General features: G+C 47.9%; 1 protein-coding gene across 4 annotated transcripts in view; it reads left to right on the top strand.

Annotated features, from left to right (window-relative positions):
* PLEKHG3 (pleckstrin homology and RhoGEF domain containing G3) overlaps window positions 1-21,711 on the top strand; it is a 42,627-nt gene that overhangs the window by 1,196 nt on the left and 19,720 nt on the right. Inside the window, exon 1 of one of the 4 annotated variants that reach the window (XM_072838922.1) lies at window positions 10,353-10,373. The exons of 2 other annotated variants lie outside the window; for them this stretch is intronic. Coding sequence is in view for 1 of the 2 variants with exons in the window: in XM_072838920.1 (XP_072695021.1) it covers window positions 12,718-12,741 (24 nt within the window). In the remaining variant the exon portion in view is untranslated. Of the gene's footprint in view, window positions 1-10,352; window positions 10,374-12,692; window positions 12,742-21,711 lie in introns of those variants that run through there. One more of the 4 variants, XM_072838920.1, reaches the window with a different exon arrangement.

Raw genomic sequence — 21,711 nt, forward strand, 5'->3', positions numbered from 1 at the left:
ACCTTCCTTGCTGACTGGGAATGGAATCCTGATTGACTTAAGCTGGGGATGACTTCGTTCCAACCATCCCCAACAGAAAACCTAGAGAGTCAGAACCAAAGGAAGGTGTACCCCTTCTGTCATTCACCCCTTCCAGTGATCCTGGGTGCCTCATCAACCTTCTAAGCCTGCTGTTCATACTCTTGCTGCTTCTGCTGAACCTATTCCTGGCGGCTGGACAACCCCTTGGCTCCCTGGTATCTTGCTCTGGGGATGGGGCAGGGAGTCAGCATGGGGTAAACCAAGTCCTAAAAGCAGAGGGAGTGGTTTAGGAGTTGTTTCGGAGGCTTTTCCACTACATTTTATTAGATGTGGCCTATCAGGAAGAGTGGAAAGAGCACTGGCCTATGAGTCCAGCACAGGATTTTCCTTGAATTTTAATCCTGGTTCTACCACCTGGTTCTACCGTCAAAATTGGTGGAGTCGCCACCTCTGATTAGCCTACTCTGCACATGAAGGCAGCAGAGCCCAGAGATGTGAGGTGGCTTGAGCCTGGTCCTTGTTGGCCAAACAGGGACTAGAACTCAGATTTTCTGCTCTGGCTAATCCATGCTTTCTCTAACATGACCTGGGCAAATCCTAGACCTTTCAGACTCAGTTTCCACTGAGAGAAGCAGGGTACTTGCCTTCTCTTCCTTATAGAGGTTGTAGTAAGGATCAAATGAAGCCAGACATGTGGAAGGTGCTCCATAAACTACTGTTAAAAATAAAGGGCTCAAAAAAAAGGGGGGGCGCTCACTGTGGCTGGGGGGGGGGGCGGCTTGTGAGAGCTTTAAAGTTTACTGGATATGTCCCATGTGTGCCATAGGAGATGGTAAATACCAGGACCCAGGGTGAACGTTTACATCCATGGCCTGCGATATCTCAGCCCCAGAGTAAACATTTGGCTTACCAAATCCACAGCTAACCCAGGGTCACTGTGTTTACACTGGAGGAGGCCAAAGGCCATGGCCTGAGGGATGACCAGGGCTGGAGGGGAAAAGGGACTGTGTTCCAGACCTGTGGCTTGCCCCTTCACCTCCACCCTCTCTCAGAATCTTGTGAAGTCTCTGGCTCCAAGCCTGGAGGGGTTGCCACAAGCCCAAGCTGGGGCACTGGCTTTGGAGGGTTAATCGTGGTGTCGACTAGCTATTCTGTGTTGTGTTGGGGTTTGAGGGGACTCTTGGGAGGGTGTTGCCTTTGCAGCTGCACTGAAGCCCTCTTCAGCTCCTCATTTGCTTCCTCCGCCCTCCCCGCCCCAGGCTGCTCCTCTGGCCCAGGCCTCTGCCTCTCTGGCCAGCTGCATGTCCATAGGCCTTTGTTCCAGGGCTGCCTGCCCACCCTCCCCAGCAGGAGCCCTCAGGCTAGGGCCTTGGCAGCTGGAAATCACTACTGTGCAGGAAGGCTGTATTGGAGTCCACAGGGGACTTGACAGACCTTCCTTTCCTCCTGTGGGCTCCTTTAGGGCCTCTAACTTGCTCCTGGCCGGCCACACTCTCACTGTCTTCTCTCATCTCTCCTTCCCATGAATGGTTGGATAGTCCTTTGTTTTTCTTCCTAGAATTATGCTTCATAGTTCTATTTTTAAGTATTTGTTCTTCAACATTTATTTGGCACCTACTGTATATGAATGTAGATGCAGGGGACACAGCAGTGAACAGAATCTACAGATATTGACCTGGAACTGACTTGTAGTGGGGGAAGCTGACAGCGAACAAGATAGAAAGTGAAATAGAAAGCATGTCACTGATAAGTAGAAACATGTGATAGGGAAGGTGGACACGCATCCCCACGGAGGGAGTGAGATGGCATTTTAGATGGGGTGGCCTGGGAAGCCTCCTGAGCAAGAGATATTGAAGATAATGCCTGAGGGAAGTATTTCCCTTCATCTCTTATCACCTTTGCTTGAATCCCAGTTGGAGCAACCCACTGTGGGATTGGGGGGCAGGGTTTGGAATCAGATGCAGCTGGGTTAGGATCCCAGCTTTGCAGCTTGCTAGCCCCGTGGTGCTGAACTCCTGAGCCTGTGTTTCCCACCTGTAAAATGGAGTTAGTCATCCTACCTACCACATACGGTATTGTGTGAGAATGAACAATGGAGAATGTGTGTTGAATGCTCAGCAAAGCCCACGGAGGTGTTCAGTAAATGATAGTCTTATTTCTCCAACCAAATTGTGCAGGGGTAGCCCACGATATTTAATGCCATTGCTAAGGACTCTGGATGAAAGGCTTTGTGTTTCAGGTGTTGGGATTGGGTAGGGAATTGGAAGGAGGTAAAAACAGAAACCCTAGTTAGGGCAGACTTTCTAGTTAGATTTTCCTGCCCTATCCTAGATTTCCAACGGTTGGGGGTGAGGATGCAGGACTCCCAGGTGTGTGCTGCTTCCCCCATGACAGGGTGAACTGGGGGCAGCCTTGTCCCTCCCTTGCTTTGGAATTCCCCCAGCTTCTAACCAACCCTGATGAATCACACCATGGTCCCTGGCATTTCTACCCGGACTCCCAGCTGGGAAGGCTATCTGCTCCTCTCCCAGCCTCCTGTAGATAAGTTTTGTTCAGAGGAGTGAAAGGGGTGAGGAAGATGGGGGAGAGGGGGGAGGGCAGGGCAGATGGCATAGGTGGTGAGAGGATTCTGATGGAGCCTTATCTCAGGTCCTGCCTGGACTCAACTGCTCAGTCTTCCACTGCATCCACCCAGTCTATAGAGTCTCTTCTCTCAGCTGGAACCGCAGACCTCAAAGGGAGGGGCCTGATCTAAGACTGCTGTCAAAGTTGTGGTGAGTGGTTTCCTGGGGGCCCTGCCCTGGCTCAGGAAGCAGGGATGGGCTGTGCTGTGGAGGGCGAGGCCCAGGGAAGTGGTCATCAACTAGACCACACCCCCTGAAGGCCCTGTGGCACATGCAGTACAGCCAGGCAGGCCCTGTGGTGAAGGACCTTTCTGCCAATTGGTGCCTAGAGACTTCATAGTTATAATCTGGCCTTAGAGGAAGTGCAGAGATGGCCCTGAACTGCTCCAGCATTTTTGTGAGTTTTGGGTGATCTGAAATCAGAAGGAAAACTGGGTAGGGTCCACTATCCCGTGATCAGAAGGAAGGTGCATCTGGAGACACTTGGCAGCATCTCTGGGAGTTAGCTGTCTGGAATGACGGCCAGTCCCCTCAACTGGGTCTCTGCTTGGTGCTCCTTATTTTGATTCGAAGCTCTCTGAGGGCAGGAACTGTGCTTGATTCATCTTTGTTTCCGTACAGCACAGAGAGCAGTATCAAGTGTAATCAACAGGGTGTGATGAGCCTGTGCTGAGGTCCCATCCTGGGAGTAATCTGGGCTTGGTGGTCTCACTTGCTCCAGCTTTTTATTCCAGGGGAGTTGTGGGGGAGAAGGCAGTGGTGGGGGTTTGGGCCCACCTGGGTGGGCTGTTGACACCTGGGAACGCAGGCAAAGGGAGAGCCAGGCTTTTTATAGTTCTCTGGTTGGCCTTTGGGGATGGGGAGGGAGCCCTGGTTTAAGCTTGGGGAATGGATTTTTTTTTTTAAGATTTTATTTATTTATTCATGATAGACATAGAGAGAGAGAGGCAGAGACACAGGCAGAGGGAGAAGCAGGCTCCATGCCGGGAGCCCGATGCGGGACTCGATCCCGGGACTCCAGGAATCGCGCCCTGGGCCAAAGGCAGGCGCCAAACCGCTGAGCCACCCAGGGATCCCCATCAGGGAATGGATTTTTAAAGGACTCTTAAACTGTTAACTGCTGAGCACATTGTGGGGCTAGACACAGGACCCGCACAAGGTTCTAATGGGCTCACTGGTGGCTGTGTATGCAGCCTTTTGGGAAACACAGTTTGGGATTCCTCGAAGTTGTTGGGGTCTGGCTGAGAATGCAGGGAGGTGCAAGAGGAATGAAGTCTAGTTCTTACTGTGGTAACAGGATCTCAGGAGGAGAGATGGGTTCTACAGGTACTGGAAACTCCTAAAAACTCCTACATCCTTTATTCCCCAGGCTGAAGATTGTGTGTGTATGTGTACATTGGAGGTTCTTGAGCAATCGTTGGTCAGTGTTTGTTGACAGGAAAAAGGAACCAGTATTCATGTAGTCTCTATCTGTCCTGCACATTGCTACATCCCCAGTGTTTGCTGCATATCCAATAAATATTTTTTTAAAGATTTTTAAAATTTATTTGAGAGAAAGAGCACATGGAGGGGGGGCAAAGGGAGAGGGAGAAGCAGACTCCCTGCTGAGCAGAGAGCCCATTGTGTGGGGGGTGATGGGAGAGTCGTGGGGCTTGATCTCAGGACCCCAGGATCAGGACTTGAGCCACGCAGGCGCACCTCCAATAAATATTTTTTGTATAAGTGAAACCCTACTGTGTAATGAAACCCTTAGGAATTAAATTTTCACACTCTTCACAAATATTCTATTCTTATATAAAAATGCCTGGGATAGTTAGGAAAGTTAATCCGTGGTCAGCTGCTGGGGCAGAGGGGCAGGCAGCTGTATGTCTGCAGCCTAGAGAAGTGCCAGGGTGCTGGAGTCACTGGGACCAGCCCCGTCAGGCCTGCTGCAGGGCTTGCCCCCACGCAGATTGGGCCCAAAGCGGACAGTGCGGTGTGCTTGTAGTTTTGAGTATAATTCATCCCGTAACAGGTCCCATAATATCCCACAGAAGGCAGTGGTGGGGCTCACCTCTTTTATGCTCTTCAGGACTCGCCCTCCCTGTAGCCTTGCTTATCTGCATATAGCTGACGGGGCCTCAGATCAGCCAGGACTCAAGTTCCTACATTTTTTTCATGCCAGCTCCCTCAGACTGCGTTTGACATTTATTTTTATTTTTTTAAAAGATTTTATTTATTTATTCACAAGAGATACAGAGAGACAGAGACACAGGCAGAGGGAGAAGCAGGCTCCATGCAGAGAGCCCGATGTGGGACTCGATCCCAGGACTCCAGGATCACCCCCTGGTCTGAAGGCAGGTGCTAAACCGCTGAGCCACCCAGGGATCCCTCTCCATTTAACTTTTATATATATGTCGTGCCGTCCTCTTTCCAAGCTGGCAACTGAAAGGGAGCAGCAAAAGAAAGACTGTGAAGAGACCAGTAGAGAGCAAAAATGACCACCAAGGAACTGAGGGTTGACAATAAGAGTGGACAGAGGTCAAATAGCAGGAAGAGCAAGTCCTAGCGTCAGAGCCAGGGTCTCTGATTTAGGAAGAATGGCTAGGTACACCTTGGCCATTGGAGGGATTATCATTTTGATAATTGATGCCTTGCTGTAGTTGTGACCTTGAGTCATCCAGAAAAGGTTAAATTATGCTCCCTTGACTGTTTAGGAAGGCATGCGAGGAAGCCGTAACGTATTTTGAAAAGATTCCTGGCCAGATTGACTTAAAGTTTAAAAAGTGTGGATACTTAGGTAATAATATCACTACTCCTCTCAACAAGGTGAAATAAGTGGTGTTACCACAGGTAAGGAAATGTAGTCCACACAGGGTTGGAAATTCATCCAGGATCACTCACCCAGACTTGCCAGGAATGAGGTTTGCACTTTTGTTTTTTTTTTTTTTTTTAAAAGGTTTTTTTTTTTTTAATATTTTATTTATTTATGACAGATACAGAGAGAGAGAGAGAGAGAGTCAGAGACACAGGCAGAGGGAGAAGCAGGCTCCATGCACCGGGAGCCCGATGTGGGATTCGATCCCGGGTCTCCAGGATCACGCCCTGGGCCAAAGGCAGGCGCCAAACCGCTGCGCCACCCAGGGATCCCGAGGTTTGCACTTTTGGATGACCTTGGGGCACAGGCGCTCACTCAGTTTTACCCTGGGCTATTTCTTTTTTTTTTACCCAATACTATTTCAAAAACTCTCTTAAAAATGTGGCTTTTTGGACAACCGTCGCCATGGGGGGCGAGGAGTGAGTCCAGGTTTTAATGTTTTTTATTTAGTACAGCAGAGACAGGTCCAACCCTAATTCAGCTCCACCCAGGTAGACTGCCAATTATCCCAAAGGGTACTTGTCTTAGTAGACACAAGAATGCTTTCAGTACATTTACATTTTAAGCATCTGCCTGGGTGCCACACAGCACTTTCAGAGGCCAGAAAATGACAGGGAGGAGCTGCAGTTTCAAACATCCCAGGCCTCTTTCCATCAAGAGCTTTGTTCCTTTGTTTTGGTTTTGGATGCTGCTGGAAGGTGCTCTGGTGTGCAGTGTTGGTGCTGGTTGCTCCAGTCAGTCTCTAGGAGGCTGGGGCCCACCCCTGCCTAGGAACTCGGACCTGACTCCCTGTTCCACCATCCAGACCTGGCAAATGGTCATTGTATCATACTTGCCTCTCTCATTTATCATAGAGCTAGAATGGTACACATGCAATTGAAGCTCCTTTTTCTTGGGGAAACTTTTCTCTTCCCCTCCCTCCCCCAAAGTAACATTCTCTTGAAAGTAGTGTTTATTGTACCTTTGCATGTTTTTATATTTTTTGCTGTTGTCTATAATCGTGTTGTTTTAATTTTGACATATATAACATCATATTGAGTGTGTTCTTGAATTTTTATCCAACATTGTTATCTAGATTTATCCATGTCGATATATTTAAATTTCATTTATTCCTTCAACTGTTGTGTGGTATCTATTGTATAATTATATCACAGTTCCTTTATCAATGGACATTTAGGTTGTTTCTAATTCTTTCGCCACTATAAATAATAATGTGTTGAATGTGTGCCAGTCTTTTCTACTCAGCAGCGGTAGTAGTCAAGATACCATGAAACAGGGTCCCCAGATGATTTGTAACTAATTTAAGTTCTTAGCAGAAATAGGAGAACTCCTATTTCACTAACTTTAGATTGTGTCTTTCAATCTGGTAGGTATGAAATGGTATTTAAAAATTATTTAAAACAAGGGTGTTTTTCTTTTAATTTTTTTTAAATTTTTTTTTTTTTTTTTAATTTACTTATGATAGTCACAGAGAGAGAGAGAGACTGGCAGAGACACAGGCAGAGGGAGAAGCAGGCTCCACGCAGGGAGCCCGATGTGGGACTCGATCCTGGGTTTCCAGGATCACACCCTGGGCCGAAGGCAGGCGCCAAACCGCTGAGCCACCCGGGCTGCCCTAAAACAAGGGTTTTTAAACATTAACACTTTGATTGTAGGTAGGGACAAGCACTTTTTTCCTGTTTATTGGCCAATCATGTTATTCTGAGTCTTTGCCCTTTACATTAATTTATTTTTTTTTAACTGGGTAATACATCCACGTGATTCAAACTCCAAAAGAGAACAGAGTGAAAAGTTTCCCACCCGTGTTCTACAGCCCCCAGCTTCCATGCCCACACTGCCCACACATGGTATAGCTTCTTGTGGACTTTTCCAGAGTTTTAATTGCCATTGCCTTGGCGTGCCTGAGTCCCTCAGTTAAGTGTCTGAGTTCACTTTGGCTCAGGTCGCCTTCTCATGGGTCATGAGCTTGGCTTGCATCAGGCTCCACGGTCAGCAGGGAGTCTGCTTGAGATTCTCTTCCTCTCCTTCTACCCCTCACCCCCTACCACTTTTGCGCTTTCTCAGATTAAAAAATGTAATTGCCATTGCCTTTTTCTTGTTGATTTCTAGGAGTTAAAATATGTATGTTAAATAATCTTTTAGGTTATATTCATTACATGGAACTGTGGGGTGTCTTTACTAACATCATTTTTTCATAAGGAAATTTTAATTTAATGTCAGATTTACAAATCTTTTGTTTGTACTTTCTCTTGTTCAAGAAATCCTCTCCTACTCTGATTTTATAAATATTTTATATATTTTCTTGTAAATATAAGTTATGCTTCCCATGCTTACATTTTATTTTATTTTATTTTATTTATTTATTTATTTTTTTATGTATTTATGATAGTCACAGAGAGAGAGAGAGAGGCAGAGACACAGGCAGAGGGAGAAGCAGGCTCCATGCACCGGGAGCCGGATGTGGGATTCGATCCCGGGTCTCCAGAATCGCGCCCCGGGCCAAAGGCAGGCGCCAAACCGCTGCGCCACCCAGGGATCCCCCATGCTTACATTTTAAATTCACCTGGAATGTATTTTCTTTATATGAAACTAGATCTCAACTCTGGCTCCACCACTAAAGCCTTATGAGGAACTTTAAAAAAGAAAGTACTGATGTCAGAGTCTTGGTTTGATGTCAGCTCAAACCAATAAAATAAAAATATCTTGGGGTGGGGCCCAGGCATGTTTATGAAATGGGCAGGTGACTTTTATGTCCAACCAAGGTGGAGAACCACTCAACCTTCTAAGACCAAACTGATTTTATTTTTTCCAGAGGAATAGCCAAACTTTCCAGTATTAGTTATTGATTAGTCTATATTTTTCCCAAGTATTACTTTTAAGATTTGACTGACTGATTTATAACTTTGAGGTATATTTCACATCTCTTATAATTCATCCATGTCAACTGTTCAGTGGTTTTTAGTATATTTACAGAGTCGTGCAACCATTACCGCTATCTAATCCTAAAACATTTTTATCCTCCCACAAAGAAACCCTGTATCCGTTAGCAGTCATTTCCCATTCTCCCCATCTCCCATCCCCACGCAACCATGAATCTTTCTCTGCATTTGCCTATTCTGGATATTTCACATAAATGAGTTCATAAGTATGTAATGTATTATGACTAGCTTCTTCCACTTAGCGTGATGTTTTCAAGAGTCAAGCATGTTGTGGAATGTTATCAGACCTTCATTCTTCCTTTTTATTGCCAAAAAATCCATCATATGGATAAACTGCATTTTATCTTTTCATCAGTTAATGGGCATTTGAACTCTTTCCACATTTTGGCTATTATGAATAATGCTGCTGTGAACAGTTATGTACAGCTTTTTATACAGATGTATTTTTAATTTTCTTAGGCATACAATTTCCTGGACACATGGTAACTCTTTTTTTTAAATTTTTATTTTATTTTATTTATTTTTTTCATGGTAACTCTTTTACTTTTTGAGGAACTGCTAAATTGTTTTTCAAATAAGCCTCACTATTTTACATTCTTACCAGAAGTGTGCAAAGATTCTAATTTCTCCACATGCTCACTAACACTTGTTATTTAACACTGTTTAGATTTTAGCCATCCTAGTGGTATGCAGTGATGTTGTGTGTGTGTGTGTGTGTGTGTGTGTTTAAGATTTTATTTATTCATTCATGAGAGACAGAGAGAGAGAGAGGCAGAGACACAGGCAGAGGGAGAAGCAGGCTTCATGCAGGGAGCCCGATGTGGGACTCGATTCTGGGTCTCCAGGATCAGACCCTGCACTGAAGGCGGCGCTAAACTGCTGAGCCCCCCGGGCTGCCTTATTTTGTGTGTGTGTGTGTGTGTGTGTGTGTGTTTTAAGTGTGGTTTTGATTGCAATTCCCTAGTGACTTATGATGTTGAGCATATTCTCATGTGCTTATTGGCCATTTGTATATCTTCTTTATAGAACTATCCAAATCTTTGCCTTTTTTTTTTTTTTAAAGATTTTATTTATTCATGAGAGAGAGAGAGAGAGAAAGAGAGAGGCAGAGACACAGGCAGAGGGAGAAGTAGGCTCCTCGCAGGAGCCCGATGTAGGACTCTATCCCCAGACCTTGGGATCATGCCCTGAGCGGAAGACAGATGCTCAACCGCTGAGCCACCCAGGCGTCCCAATCTGCCCATTTTTAAGTTGAGTTTTGTTACTATTGTTGTAAGGGTACCTTAGATGTTCTGGTTACAAGTTCATTGATAGATATATGATTTCCAACCATATTCTCCCATTTTGTGATTGGTCTTTCACTTTTTTTTTTATGCAAAAGCTAAGGCAAAATGCATCATATACCCAAATGTAAGACCTAAAACTATAAAACTTTTTAAAATAATTTTTTAATTTTTATTTATTTATGATAGTCACAGAGAGAGAGAGAGAGGCAGAGGGAGAAGCAGGCTCCATGCACCGGGAGCCCGACGTGGGATTCGATCCCGGGTCTCCAGGATCGCGCCCTGGGCCGAAGGCAGGCGCTAAACCGCTGCGCCACCCAGGGTTCCCTAAAACTATAAAACTCTTACAAGAAATCATAGGAGTAAACCTTGGTCAATTTGGATGAGCAATGGTTTCGTAAATATCAAAATTAGATACACCAAAACAAGTAGATAAACCAGATTTTATGTTTTTTTTTTTTTTTTTTTTTTTTTTTTTTTTTTTTTTTTTTTTTTTTTTTTAGGATTTTATTTATTCATGAGAGACACACAGAGAGAGAGGCAGAGACATAGGCAGAGAGAGAAGCAGGCTCCATGCAGGGACCCCGATGCGGTACTCAATCCCAGGACCCCGCGATCATGACCTCGGTCGAAGGCATGTGCCCAACTGGTGAGCCACCCAGGTGTCCCAATAAACTAGATTTTATCAAAATTAAAAACTTTAGCATTCCAAAGGGCACGATCATGAAAGTTAAAAAAAAAAATTTAGTTCTTGAAGTACCAATTTGTTCAATCTTTTTACTCCCTTGTGGATGGTTTCTTTTGTTGTATAGTTAGTAATTTTATACTCAGCTCCTCTTCAGTGGTTGCAGGGAGTGTGATGCTTAAAAGTAAGATATTTTAGAAGTTTGCACTTACTGGTGATGATGAGGTCTAGGACATACGATGAAACGTGTGGGTGGGTGGCAAGGTGGAGTAGAGGAAAGGACTTTTGGAAGGGTCTTCCCCCTAGAACTTTGCATGTCTGCCTGATTCTTACATAGGACTCTGCTCAAGATTCACCTTCTCATAGTCTTTTTCTAAACCTCTCCACCAAATAACATCCTCATCTCCCACTCACTCTTTTTTCTTTTTTTAAAGATTTTATTTTTATTTGGAGGAAAGAGAGAGCACAAGCAGGAGGAGGGGCAAAAGGAGAGGTATAAGCAGATTCCTTGCTGAGCAGGGAGCCAGATGTGGGCCCTGGAATCAAGACCTGAGCTGAAGGCAGATGCTTAACTGACTGAGCCACCCAGGCACTCCCCTGGCTTTTAAAAATATTTTATTTGTTAAAGAGAGAGTACCCCACTCTCTTTTCTCTGCTTTAATCTTCTTTATGACATTTATCACTATCTAGAAATACATTAGTCATTTGTCTACCTTTTGTGTCCTTCTTCTCTATTGGAAGGTAAGCTCCTCAATGGCAAGGATTTGTCTTATGTATTGTTGTGTTCTCACCACCTGGCACATGGTTTATACTGCCGATAAATGTTAGCGGGTTTGAGTAATCCTATCTTCAGAAGGAAGTCATCTCAGCCTTGACTGCAGCTTTCAGCTAGCTGGGCTGGGTCTAAGCAGGCAGTAAAGAAGAGGTGAACAGCTTGGCTCTCCATTCCCAAACCTTTTTCTGAGCCTCCACTGGGGATGTCTTTTTTTTTCCTCTAAGAGCTCAGAAAATACCATCTACCTCATGTGCTTCATTTCAGCCTTTTTCTGGCATGTTTTGCACAGCTTCCAAAATCCGCAGTAGGCATTTGAGTGTCAGAAAACCTGGAGGCAGAAGGGTATACCGCCCCACCCCCCATCTGATTCTTACCTGTAGGAGGCTGTAATTGAGTTAAGAAGATAGAACCTTCACAGAAGACACTTTAGGTACTTGCCACTCATTGAGCTGCTCTCCCGTGAGTTCCTCTTGCTGTGACAGGGTATAAGGTCACATAAGAGAAAGGCAGCCTGTGTCCTGGTCCTTGGGCCATCCTCAATGGGCAATATAAACCATTCCTGGAAACTTCTAGAAGGGAATTATGAATTTCCAGGTGACTCCATTTTGCCCTCTTTCTGAGGTTGCCCCATAGTGTAAGAACTTGGTCCGAGCAAAGTGTTACTTGTAAAACTTGAAGTGCCTGAGGGCACAAGGTGGGCTGAGGGAGTGCCATATACATCTCAAGCCCCACCATGGGAGGCAGTGTTGAGGAATGGTGAACTCTGGAAGCAGGGATTCCAGAAAACCACAGAGCTCTCCCTCCTACCTCCCTGTTTGGCCCTTGGGTAAGTGAACACATGGCTCTGGACCTTGGGGTTGTGAGGAGATTACATAGAGATTGTGTTCGGCACAATGTCTGGTGCACCCTAATAACACGCTAGTTGGTATTCCAATTTGGCATTTGGGGAGCCACTTGTACCTCAGTTTCCTGATCCCTAAAACAGGGATAATAATGCGTGCTGCCCACCTGCCCCTTCCCTGTGCTCCTGGCTGTTATAAGGACAAGGGTTAATATCCTCAGGCTTTGAGGGCCTGGGGTGGGGGAGGAGCCACATAAATGGAGTATTGTTGTGCTGGTGAATGATCTGGCTTTGTTCAAGTGTCTTCAGTATTTGACTTCCTGCAGTTAGTGTCGCCTTGTGTTAATTGCTCAGATCTGCGCAGGTCCTCAGTGGGGCTGTGCTTACCTGCCAGACCGTGACCCGGGTCCTCACCCAGAGGGGACCTGCTGAATTAGGGGGAGATGCCTCATTTCCTCCGTCAAGGGCCCCCCAGGAATCAGGAATGAAAGAAATGCAGAAAGTATGACCCACACGCGGAACTGGTTCTGAATAGGACATTTATTGGAGAGGTTTTGCAGGAGGCGGCGGGCACTTTAATTCCCGAGGCTGTTGGTGGCAGCTCGCTGCTCGCCCCAAGCCTGTTAACTGCTCGGCTGCCGGGGCTGGGAGGATGCAGCTCCCTGGCCCCAGGCGGCCCTGTCAGTGCTCCGATGGGAGCCCTTTTGAGGAAAGCGGTAGGTACCCGGCTGAGGCCAGGCCAGGGGGCTCAAGGGGGCCTGCCCAGAACTCTCAGCTCTGGGCCTCCAGGCCTTTATAAACTCCCCTGCCAAACCTGGCCAGCCCCAGGTTTGGGGGCACAAGGTAGGTTTCTCCCTTGGGGGTCGGAAACTGAGGAACCCCATGGATGCAGGTATAGGAGAGCGGTTTCTTTTTCTCCTATCCTGCCCTGGTTTCTTCTAGTGGATCTGTCAGTTGTGGATGAGTAAGAACAAGACAACCCTGTGTTTCTTTTTTGGAGGAGACTGTAGACAGTTCTGTTGGGGGTTTTAGAGGGTCTCCTGGTATCTGAACATTCAGAGTTGGGCGATTTAGAAAAGAGACTGCTGTTGGAGGGACCCAGCACAGAAGCGCATACGCACTGGGAAAAGCAGAGTTAATCTCCTACTTCTTCCTGAAGTTTCTTTTTTCCCAGAATCCACAGAGGGTAGTTATTTTCGATAAAATCAAGTGGTGGCAGGTCAACAAACGAAAGGAAGCTCTCCCCCACCCTCCTTCACCCCGGATGGATGCTGCCAGGCAGGGGCTGTGCCCACCACTTCCGGAGCTCAGGGTCACAGGAGCAGGGAGACCAGGGGGCAGATTGCCACCTTGACTTGGCTATATTTTTTAACCTTGAATCAAGGCCTAGGTTTTCCAGGAGCGGAACTGCTGCCTGGGCTGTGCTGCTCTACACCACGTGTATCCCCTCACCCGAGAATCTGGGGTTTGGTGATAGCTGACCCTCCTGTCTGCATTCTGGTCTCTTAACCTCTCAATTAAGGGACAAAGTGCCTTTTCTCCCTCCTGGGAACTGGTTGGATGAGTTTCTTGGGCCTCTCTGGTTGAGGCCCCTTGGTAGGGAAGGTGAGGGACCTGGGGGGTGGGGGCAGGTGCTATGGGGTGGAGAGAGGGGCTGTCCTGGGCTCTGGGAGAGGAAGCGAATGAGGCCTTGCTGTCCGAAGGGCTGGCTGTCTTTGAGAGTTGACACGCGGGAATCTATTGCCTGCCTTCTAAAGGAAAATCCACTTTCCTAACTTCTCTGGGTTCAGGCATCAGGCCCAAGAATCAGCATCCAGGGTAAATATGGGGCCAGGGGTGGGGGCCTTCGGAGCACTTTTGCTGTAGTGCCCAAGAAATGGGGAAGGCCCAGGTGGATTGATGGATGGCAGTATGGCAGCAGATCACAGAAGGGGGCTGCTCACGTTAATGTACTTTTCTGGGTCTGGATGGTCTGGATGGTCATGCTTAGAATTAGAGAGGAAGTTGCATTTGGGGGAGCCACCCTGTTGGCAGCCTTGCCAACTAGTTTCTGATTTGCTTGGGGAGAGAAAGGATTTGGGGAGGGAAGAAAGCCCTCAGGTGGTGAGATGTACTCTGACCAACTCCCAGCCCAGTAGAGAGCTTTGGCCTGGAATCCCAGGCCAAAATGGGACATTTTGTTCCAATGAAGCCCCACGTCTCAAGTTTTCTAGAATCTCTGATCTCTCCCTGCTTTCAGAAGCATGTAATTCACACAAAGCTTTGTTTCTTCACCTTTCTTGGGTCCGCATTGCTCCCGCCCGCCACACAAGGGTTGGAATAGGTCTCCCTCTTTCTAGCAGATGTTTCTCTGGGTCATTCTCTTTCTCCTCCCTGATGCGCTCTGTGAATAGTCCGCGCCTTCTAGGGCCTGTTGATTCTTCCTGAACATTCTTTGGCCATAGGGACACAGGCTACCATAGCCCCACATGCTGTGTGTGCCTTTTTAGGGCCATCCTTACACCTCATCTCCTAGAGTCTCAGTAGGTGTGGCTCGGGCATGTCCTTTCCCACAAAGCCACTGTCGATGCATCCTCCAGTCTGTCCGATTCCTTCCAGCCTGGCTTCTTGCTGCCAGCTGCCCTAAGTCCTTTGAAGGTCCAGGTCCTTTTGGGACTCAGCTCTCCCATGCTGCTGCCTTTGCATCAGGGGCCTTCCGTCTCTTCTTCACTTGGCAAGTAAAAGCCTGTTCATCCCTCAAGGCACATCTGAAATATCGCCTCTTTTAAAGCTGTCCAGGACCCCCAGGTTGTACCAGCTACTCCTTCTGTTAGCACAGTTGATGTATTCGTACCTTCTACACCAGGACTCAAGGCATTGCCTTATGCATGATGTGTTTATATGGCTGTTTTTCCTTCTAGAATTCGGTTCCTCAAAGACCAAGAGACAATGTCTTATTCATTTTAGCATTGTGTTCAGAAGCGTGGAATGAATTGCCGAACTGGAGACAGTCTTGAACTCCCATACTGTTCATGACCCCATTCTTTACCTCCTTTTGTTATTGGGGCACTTGTCTTGCTTCTCCTGATAGAGGATCAGCTCTTGAGAGCTGGCTGTGTGTGTGATTCATCTCTGTCTCCCACAAGGCTGCCACAGTGTCTGTGCAAAGTGAGTGCTTGAAAATACTTGTCCAGTGAATTCTGAAGCTCACAACTTAGGAAGGGCAGGGACTGTTATCCCTAAATGAGAGGGTAGACGTTGTGGCACAAATTGCTCACTGGCTTGTTCCTTTATCATCCAGCTGTTTGGGAGCAGAACTGGGGCTGGTTTTGAGCAGTGCTGGCTGGAGTCTCTGGGCTCATTCATACACATTTTGTTGCTCTCTCCCTCTTTGATAATCCCTGCGATTTATTTATTTTTTATTAAAAGATTTTATTTATTTATTCATGAGAAACAGAGAGAGAGGGAGAGGGAGAAGCAGGCCCCATGCAGGGAGCCTGATGCGGGACTCGATCCTGGGTCTCCAGGATCAGGCCCTGGGTGAAGGTGACATTAAACCACTGAGCCACCAGGCTGCCCTTCCCTGTGATTTAGGACATGGGTGAACAGCAAGGCTTTTCCTAGTACCTTGTGTTTTTGTCGTATGTCCTAGATCTTCACATGTGCACTTTGAAGCTGGATTTCATTTTTTCTTTAAAACTGAAGAGCCAGGGCAGCCTGGGTGGCTCAGCGGTTTAGCACCACCTTCAGCCCAGCACATGATCCTGGAGACCCAGGATCGAGTCCCACATCGGGCTCCCTGCATGGAGCCTGCTTCTTCCTTTGCCTGTCTCTGCCTCTCTCTCTCTCTCTCTCTCTCTCTCTCTCTCTCTGTCTGTCTCTCATGAATAAATAAAGAAAATCTTTAAACAAAAACAAAAACAAACCAAAGAGCCAGTGTTAAGGGTGGTTTTTACTGATCACTTATTTTTGCTTTTGCCACTTTGCATTTCCTTAAGTTCTGTTCCTGCTTACGCCTGTTGTCTTCCATGCTTCTGCTCCTCTTTAGCTCCTGGCAGTACATGCTCTCTTTCCCTGCGGAACCCTGAGGCCTGTGCCTTGCCTGCTACAGCAAAGGGCTCTGACTCACTTATACTTCATCTTTTGGTTTGCCTTTCTCTTGGGCATGGATATCAGACTGTGTTCCTTTCCAGCTGAATTGCTTTATATTTTCCCATATAAGATCATGGTTTGAATGGATGTTGGGATTATAGATGGTGGGGGAGGATTAGGTCATGCTAGTTCACCAAGTTTAGTACTTTTATCTTTATTATTAATTTGAGATGTGGGTAAACATTTTAGGCACAAATCAGAAAAAAAAATCTGTCCCAGTGCTCGTGAACAAATAGTAATTAATCTATCCGTACTTGTCATCCTACCACTCATGGTGGGTTTACTGTGCGTCATATGTGGTACGGATTGCTCTTTCTTCTCACTCTTGAAGACCAGGGAGGCTGGTGCTTTTGTTCTCCTTTTGCAGATGAGGAACTTGAAGCTCAGTCTGGTCAAGTGGCTTGCTCAAGGCCACACGGGCCCATAAAGCCGAGGTGCTGGGTTTCAGACCAGGTGTACCTGACTCCAGAGCTTGTGAATCCATTTAGTGCCAGTAACCTCTGCTTCGTGGACTCCTGTGCATACATGTGCCTGCATAGTCTCTCCTCCTCTGCTGGGGACTCAGAGGGACCTAGTGGGACCCCTCTGCTCCCACTTGCTTCAAGCTAAGATTCTCTCCAGTGCCCTTAAATGTGATGCAACAGTAAACGCTGCAACTGTGAAAGATGTGGCTTGCGTTTCCTCCCTGCCCCCACCCCAGCCTAGAGGCCTCAAAACCAGCAGCCCCTGCCCTGGGGGTAGGGACAGCAAGATGGCTGATTTGCAGGGCGAGGTTCCTGAAGTTTTCTGGTAAGGAGTGGAGGTCCTGTGAGCCTTTTTGGCCTAGCGATGAGAGAAATGGGGCCTCTAGGAACACAGAATCTGTCAGTGATTTCTAGCACTGGCTTTAGCTGCTCCATCTTCTGGGGACATTGTGTCATTTCTCTGCTTAGTGACCAGCTGCTGGGAGCCGCGTTCACCTACACTGGCTGTGAGCAATGGCAGTTTCTAATCAACAGTAATTGCTGTCATTTGCCTTCAGTATGTATATGAAACTTCTGGTAGACAGCTTTTCCTGGGATTTTTGTAGGGGGATCTTACTGTAGTCTCTTCTCTGAATTCCAAAGTGATTCCTTGGCCACTTTTCCCTTCCTCTCAATTTTTTGTGGCTGGTCACTTGATAGGTGGCATGATGGCAAGGCAGCTCTGCTCTGCTCTAGTCCATTGTCTGGGGCCAAGTAGGACAGGACTGCTTGGGTGAATGAGCAGTCACTGCTCCTGGGTATCTCAGCAGATTGGAAACTTGCTGGAAGTGACTAATGTGGAAACTCATTAGTCTAGGAGGAAACTGGCTCAGCCCTTGATTTTGACCCTATTTATCTTTCACCTGACTATGGGACCAGTGAGAGGTCCTTCAGCACAATTCTGCAGACCTCCCATAGGTGTTTATTGAGCACCTAGTATGTGCATTGCTCTCTGAGGGGTGAAAGAAGGGTACAGGGAAGCAGGTCCAGTCCCATTGACTTTTACCGTCTAGTCCAGAAGAAAAGCATGCATGTACAATCCCCCAAGGATCAGCACTGTAAGTGATACTCAAGGTCACTAGAGTGAAAAGAAGTGTATTAGTGTCCTATGGCTGCTGTAACAAACCCCACAAACTTAGTGGCTTGAAACAACACATATTATCTTACAGTTCTGGAGGTGAGAGCACAGGACCGTGTTCCTTCTGGAAGCTCCAGGGGGAGCATAGGTTTCCTCACCCATTCCAGCCTCCTGAGGCTCTCCAGACCCTGTGGCTGCTGATCCCTTTCCTCTGCAAAGCCAGCAGCCTGCCTTTCTTTCTTTCTTTTTTCTTTTCTTTCTTTCTTTTTTTTTTAGATTTTATTTATTTATTCATGAGAGACACAGGGGGACTCGATCCCAGGACTCCAGGATCATGCCCTGGGCCAAAGGCAGGCACCAAACTGCTGAGCCACCCAGGGAGCCCAACCAGCAGCCTTTCTGTCTGTCCCTCTGCTTTTGCTGTCACATCAGCTCCTGAATACCGCGTCCCTCCTGTCAGGACCCTAGTGATCACATCAGCCCCCACCCCAGGTAACTAGGGTAATCTCCCCATCTCTAGAGCCTCAGCTTGGTTACATCTGCAAAGTCTCTTTTGCCAGATAAAACAGCCTCCATAGGTTCCTTATATCCAGGGATTAGGATGTGCTCATTCTTTGAAGGGGGGGCAAAGTCACACGTAGTGTGTGTGTTGGATTCGCTGAAAGTGGTGGAGGAGGCCTTTCTGAAGAAGATGATTTGACCAAATTTGTGTAGGGAGGGAGAGCCTGGGACACATCCCAGGTATGGGAAACCACATGAGCAAATATTGTGGCTGTGGGGTGGTGGGAACAGTGAGGTGTAGACGAGGGGTCCTCCCATTGGGGCAAGATGCCAGGGGCTTTCCTTCCCTTCCAGGGCCAGGCTGAGGAAGTTTTCTGGACTTCAGTCTGTAGACACAGACATCCTCTCAGAATTCAGGTGGGAAGGCTCCACTGGCAGCCACAAGCCCTTTCCTTCTCGGCAGCTGAAATCCTGCTTCAAAGACCCAGATGCACTTGGTGGCCCCTGCTGTTCCTGGGTGATGGGAAAAGGGATTCACGAGGGAAAATAAATTCAGAAGGGGAAATGAGTTTGAGCCAGCTGGCCTGGCTTTGTGGCCCAGAAACCCTGGTCACACTATTTGCACGGCCTCTGTGACAGTCACGTTGCTCACATTGAACACATCCAACACAGTCACTCCCTAGGGAGCCTTTCCTTGTCCTTTCTTAGGATGCTTAGAGCCCCCAAGTGTCTGGGGACGGCTGGAAGGGCCGGAGTGAGGAAGCTGCTCCAGGAAGGGGCAAAGGGCCAGACCCTCTCAGCGATCCTCCTGTCCTCCGGAAAGCCTCCAGGGCTGTGGTGAAAGGTGTCCTGCTGGTGTGGCCCAGGGAGAGTGGCAAGAAGAGACAGGCAAAGAGCCGGGCGTGGGGCGGCTGTGGGTGACGGCACAGCTGAGTGAGCTCAGCACCCCTGTTTGAGATCTGTCTGGCGGTTCACCTTGCTCCTGTTGTGCTTCTCTGGAGAAGCTGTAGCTCTTCTCTGGTGCTTCCTTCTGGTACCATCTCTGAGGAGTTCCTGACTGGGGACTTGGGCGATCGTTCAGGAGGAAGGTCAAAGGTGGCTGGCTGCCCGGGTTTGGAGAGCCTTTGGAACGGGTAGGGGGTGTAGTTGAGCGATGAAAGAAGCCCCTGGGGAGGCGTGCCGGGTTGGCAGACGTTGGCGCAGTTGCCTTTGGGAGAGCCCCCGCTCCTCTCCTGGCCTCCTCTGAGACAGGTGTGTCGGGCTTCCGCTTCTTGGGTGTGGGGTGAGGAGCGGAAGGTGAAAGGATGACATCAGCCTCCTCCGCACCTGGAGCCAGCCTCTCTGAAGCAAAGTGTTTTCTGGGGCGTCTCCAGGGCTGGCCTGCACAGAGGGTTGTCCAAGTGCCCCCCTCCTTCTCCTGCCTTCTCAGCCCACTGGCCAGGGAGGGAGGGCCAGAAGGGAATGTTACTGAGTCCTGGGATTCCCTAGGACCAGAAAAGGAGAAGTTCTCCAGAAGGTTCTAGGTGAGTGCCCCTGTGGGACCATCTCTTTCTTTTTTCTCTTCTCTTCTCTTCTCTTCTCTTCTCTTCTCTTCTCTTCTCTTCTCTTCTCTTCTCTTCTCTCTCTTCTCTTCTCCCCTCTCTTTTCCCCTCCCCTCCCCTCCCCTCCCCTCCCCTCCCCTCCCCTCCCCTCCCCTCCCCTCCCCTCCCCTCCTCTCCTCTCCTCTCCTCTCCTCCATTCTTCCTTCCTTCCCATGCTCAACATGGGGCTTGAACTCAAGACCCTGAGATCAAGACCTAAGCTGAGATCAAGAGTTGGCTGCTTAGGGACCCCGGAGTGGCTCAGCGGTTGAGCGCCTGCCTTTGACCCAGGGCGTGATCCTGGAGACCTAGGATCAAGTCCCACGTCGGGCTCCCTGCATGGAGCCTGCTTCTCTCTCTGCCTATGTCTCTGCCTCTCTCTCTCTCTTTCTCTCTCTCTCTCTTTCTCTCTCTCTCTCTGTCTCTCATGAATAAATAAATAAAATATTAAAAAAAAAAGTTGGCTGCTTAACTGTCTGAGCCACCAAAGTGCCCCTGGGACCATCTTTTCTGAAGTTGGGGGTGGGGGAGCAGGGTCCTTTTGCATCAGTGACCAGAGGCCTGAGGACAGAACATGGGGGCTAACTATGAGTCTTGTCTTTTTTTTCTGTTGGAGGCAGGGGTATGGGTTAGATGGGGACATGGTGCTGAGGCTTAGTGAGGAGGAGAAGGACTTGGGACTTGACCCCAGTCAGCTGTGCTGGGAACCCAAGGGACATGTTGCAGCCTGCCTCCCTGTCTGGGGACATTCAGGGAAGGTCCTCAAAAGGGAGGGCCAATAACCTGGGGAGGTGTAGGTGGAGGAAGGGTGCAAATTGTGCTTAAATTTAGAGAGATTATATATATATAAAAAAGAAACATTTCTCTCCTGCTTCCCCTACCTCCCCTGGCCCACCCCCACCCCACCATGTGTGTCTGAGCCACTTCTTGGCTCCATCAAAAAGAAAGGCTTAGGGGACCTTCACAGGTGTGGGACTGGAGATACAGCGTTTTCTAGAAGACTGATTCACTGATTGATGATTGGACTGACTCATGTTGAGAGATAGAAGAGGTCATGGTTAGGGGAGACTTTGGGAACTTGGAGACTGGGTGTGGTAGGAGGAGGTGGGCGTGGGCATGTGGCTTGGGGCTTTGGCCGCTCTGCCTGTCTCCTTTAGGCTCCCACGTCCCCAGCAGACTGTGTCTCCCAGATGAATTTAAAGACCTGAGTTCTAATCTTGGCTCTCGGGTGATAGTAGAGAGGAAGGAAAACTTGCCTCTGGCCCAGGACATGTGGGCAGGGTCTTGTGCTGTCTTTCTGGGAGTTTGAGCTACACACACAGTAATGGTTGGGATCAGGCTTTCAGAACCAAAATGCATTCTGATTGGGTGTGATGACTCTATTAAAACCCACTCTTGTGCTCTGCCTTGTTTGCTCTCACTGCCCCACATGCTTGTCCCCCTCCTTTTCTGGGTCTTTGTGTTCTTTTCCAGCAAGCCTCCTGTCCTAGAGAGCTTTCTGACCCTAGGTCTCCTGGTCCCTGCAGAGCTTGTCTCATGCGAGGAATTATAGTCACATCCTGGGGACCTCAATGACCTCATGCTTTTTTCCTTTTCTGTGACCTGCCATCCTTTGACTTGGAATTTGTATTTTACCATATTGTTCCAAAAGGAGGGTAAGTGGCCAGAGCTCACAGAGTAGCAAGTCTAGAAGTAGCTGTAAAGAATCTTAACTTTCATTCCTTTACCTGCATGGCCTTTTTTTTTTCTTCCCCCTGCATGGCCTTTGTACGGTAAATGAAGTGTCTTGTTAAAAGCCCTGATCTTTCAAGCCTTAATAAGTCCCCCACGGGTAGCATCCAGGTGTGTGACTAATCGTTTGCCTGTGGGCCTGGCTTGTGTGAAATCCATTAG

Source organism: Canis lupus, chromosome 9 (assembly GCF_048164855.1).
Source record: "Canis lupus baileyi chromosome 9, mCanLup2.hap1, whole genome shotgun sequence".
NCBI classification, from domain to species: domain Eukaryota; kingdom Metazoa; phylum Chordata; class Mammalia; order Carnivora; family Canidae; genus Canis; species Canis lupus.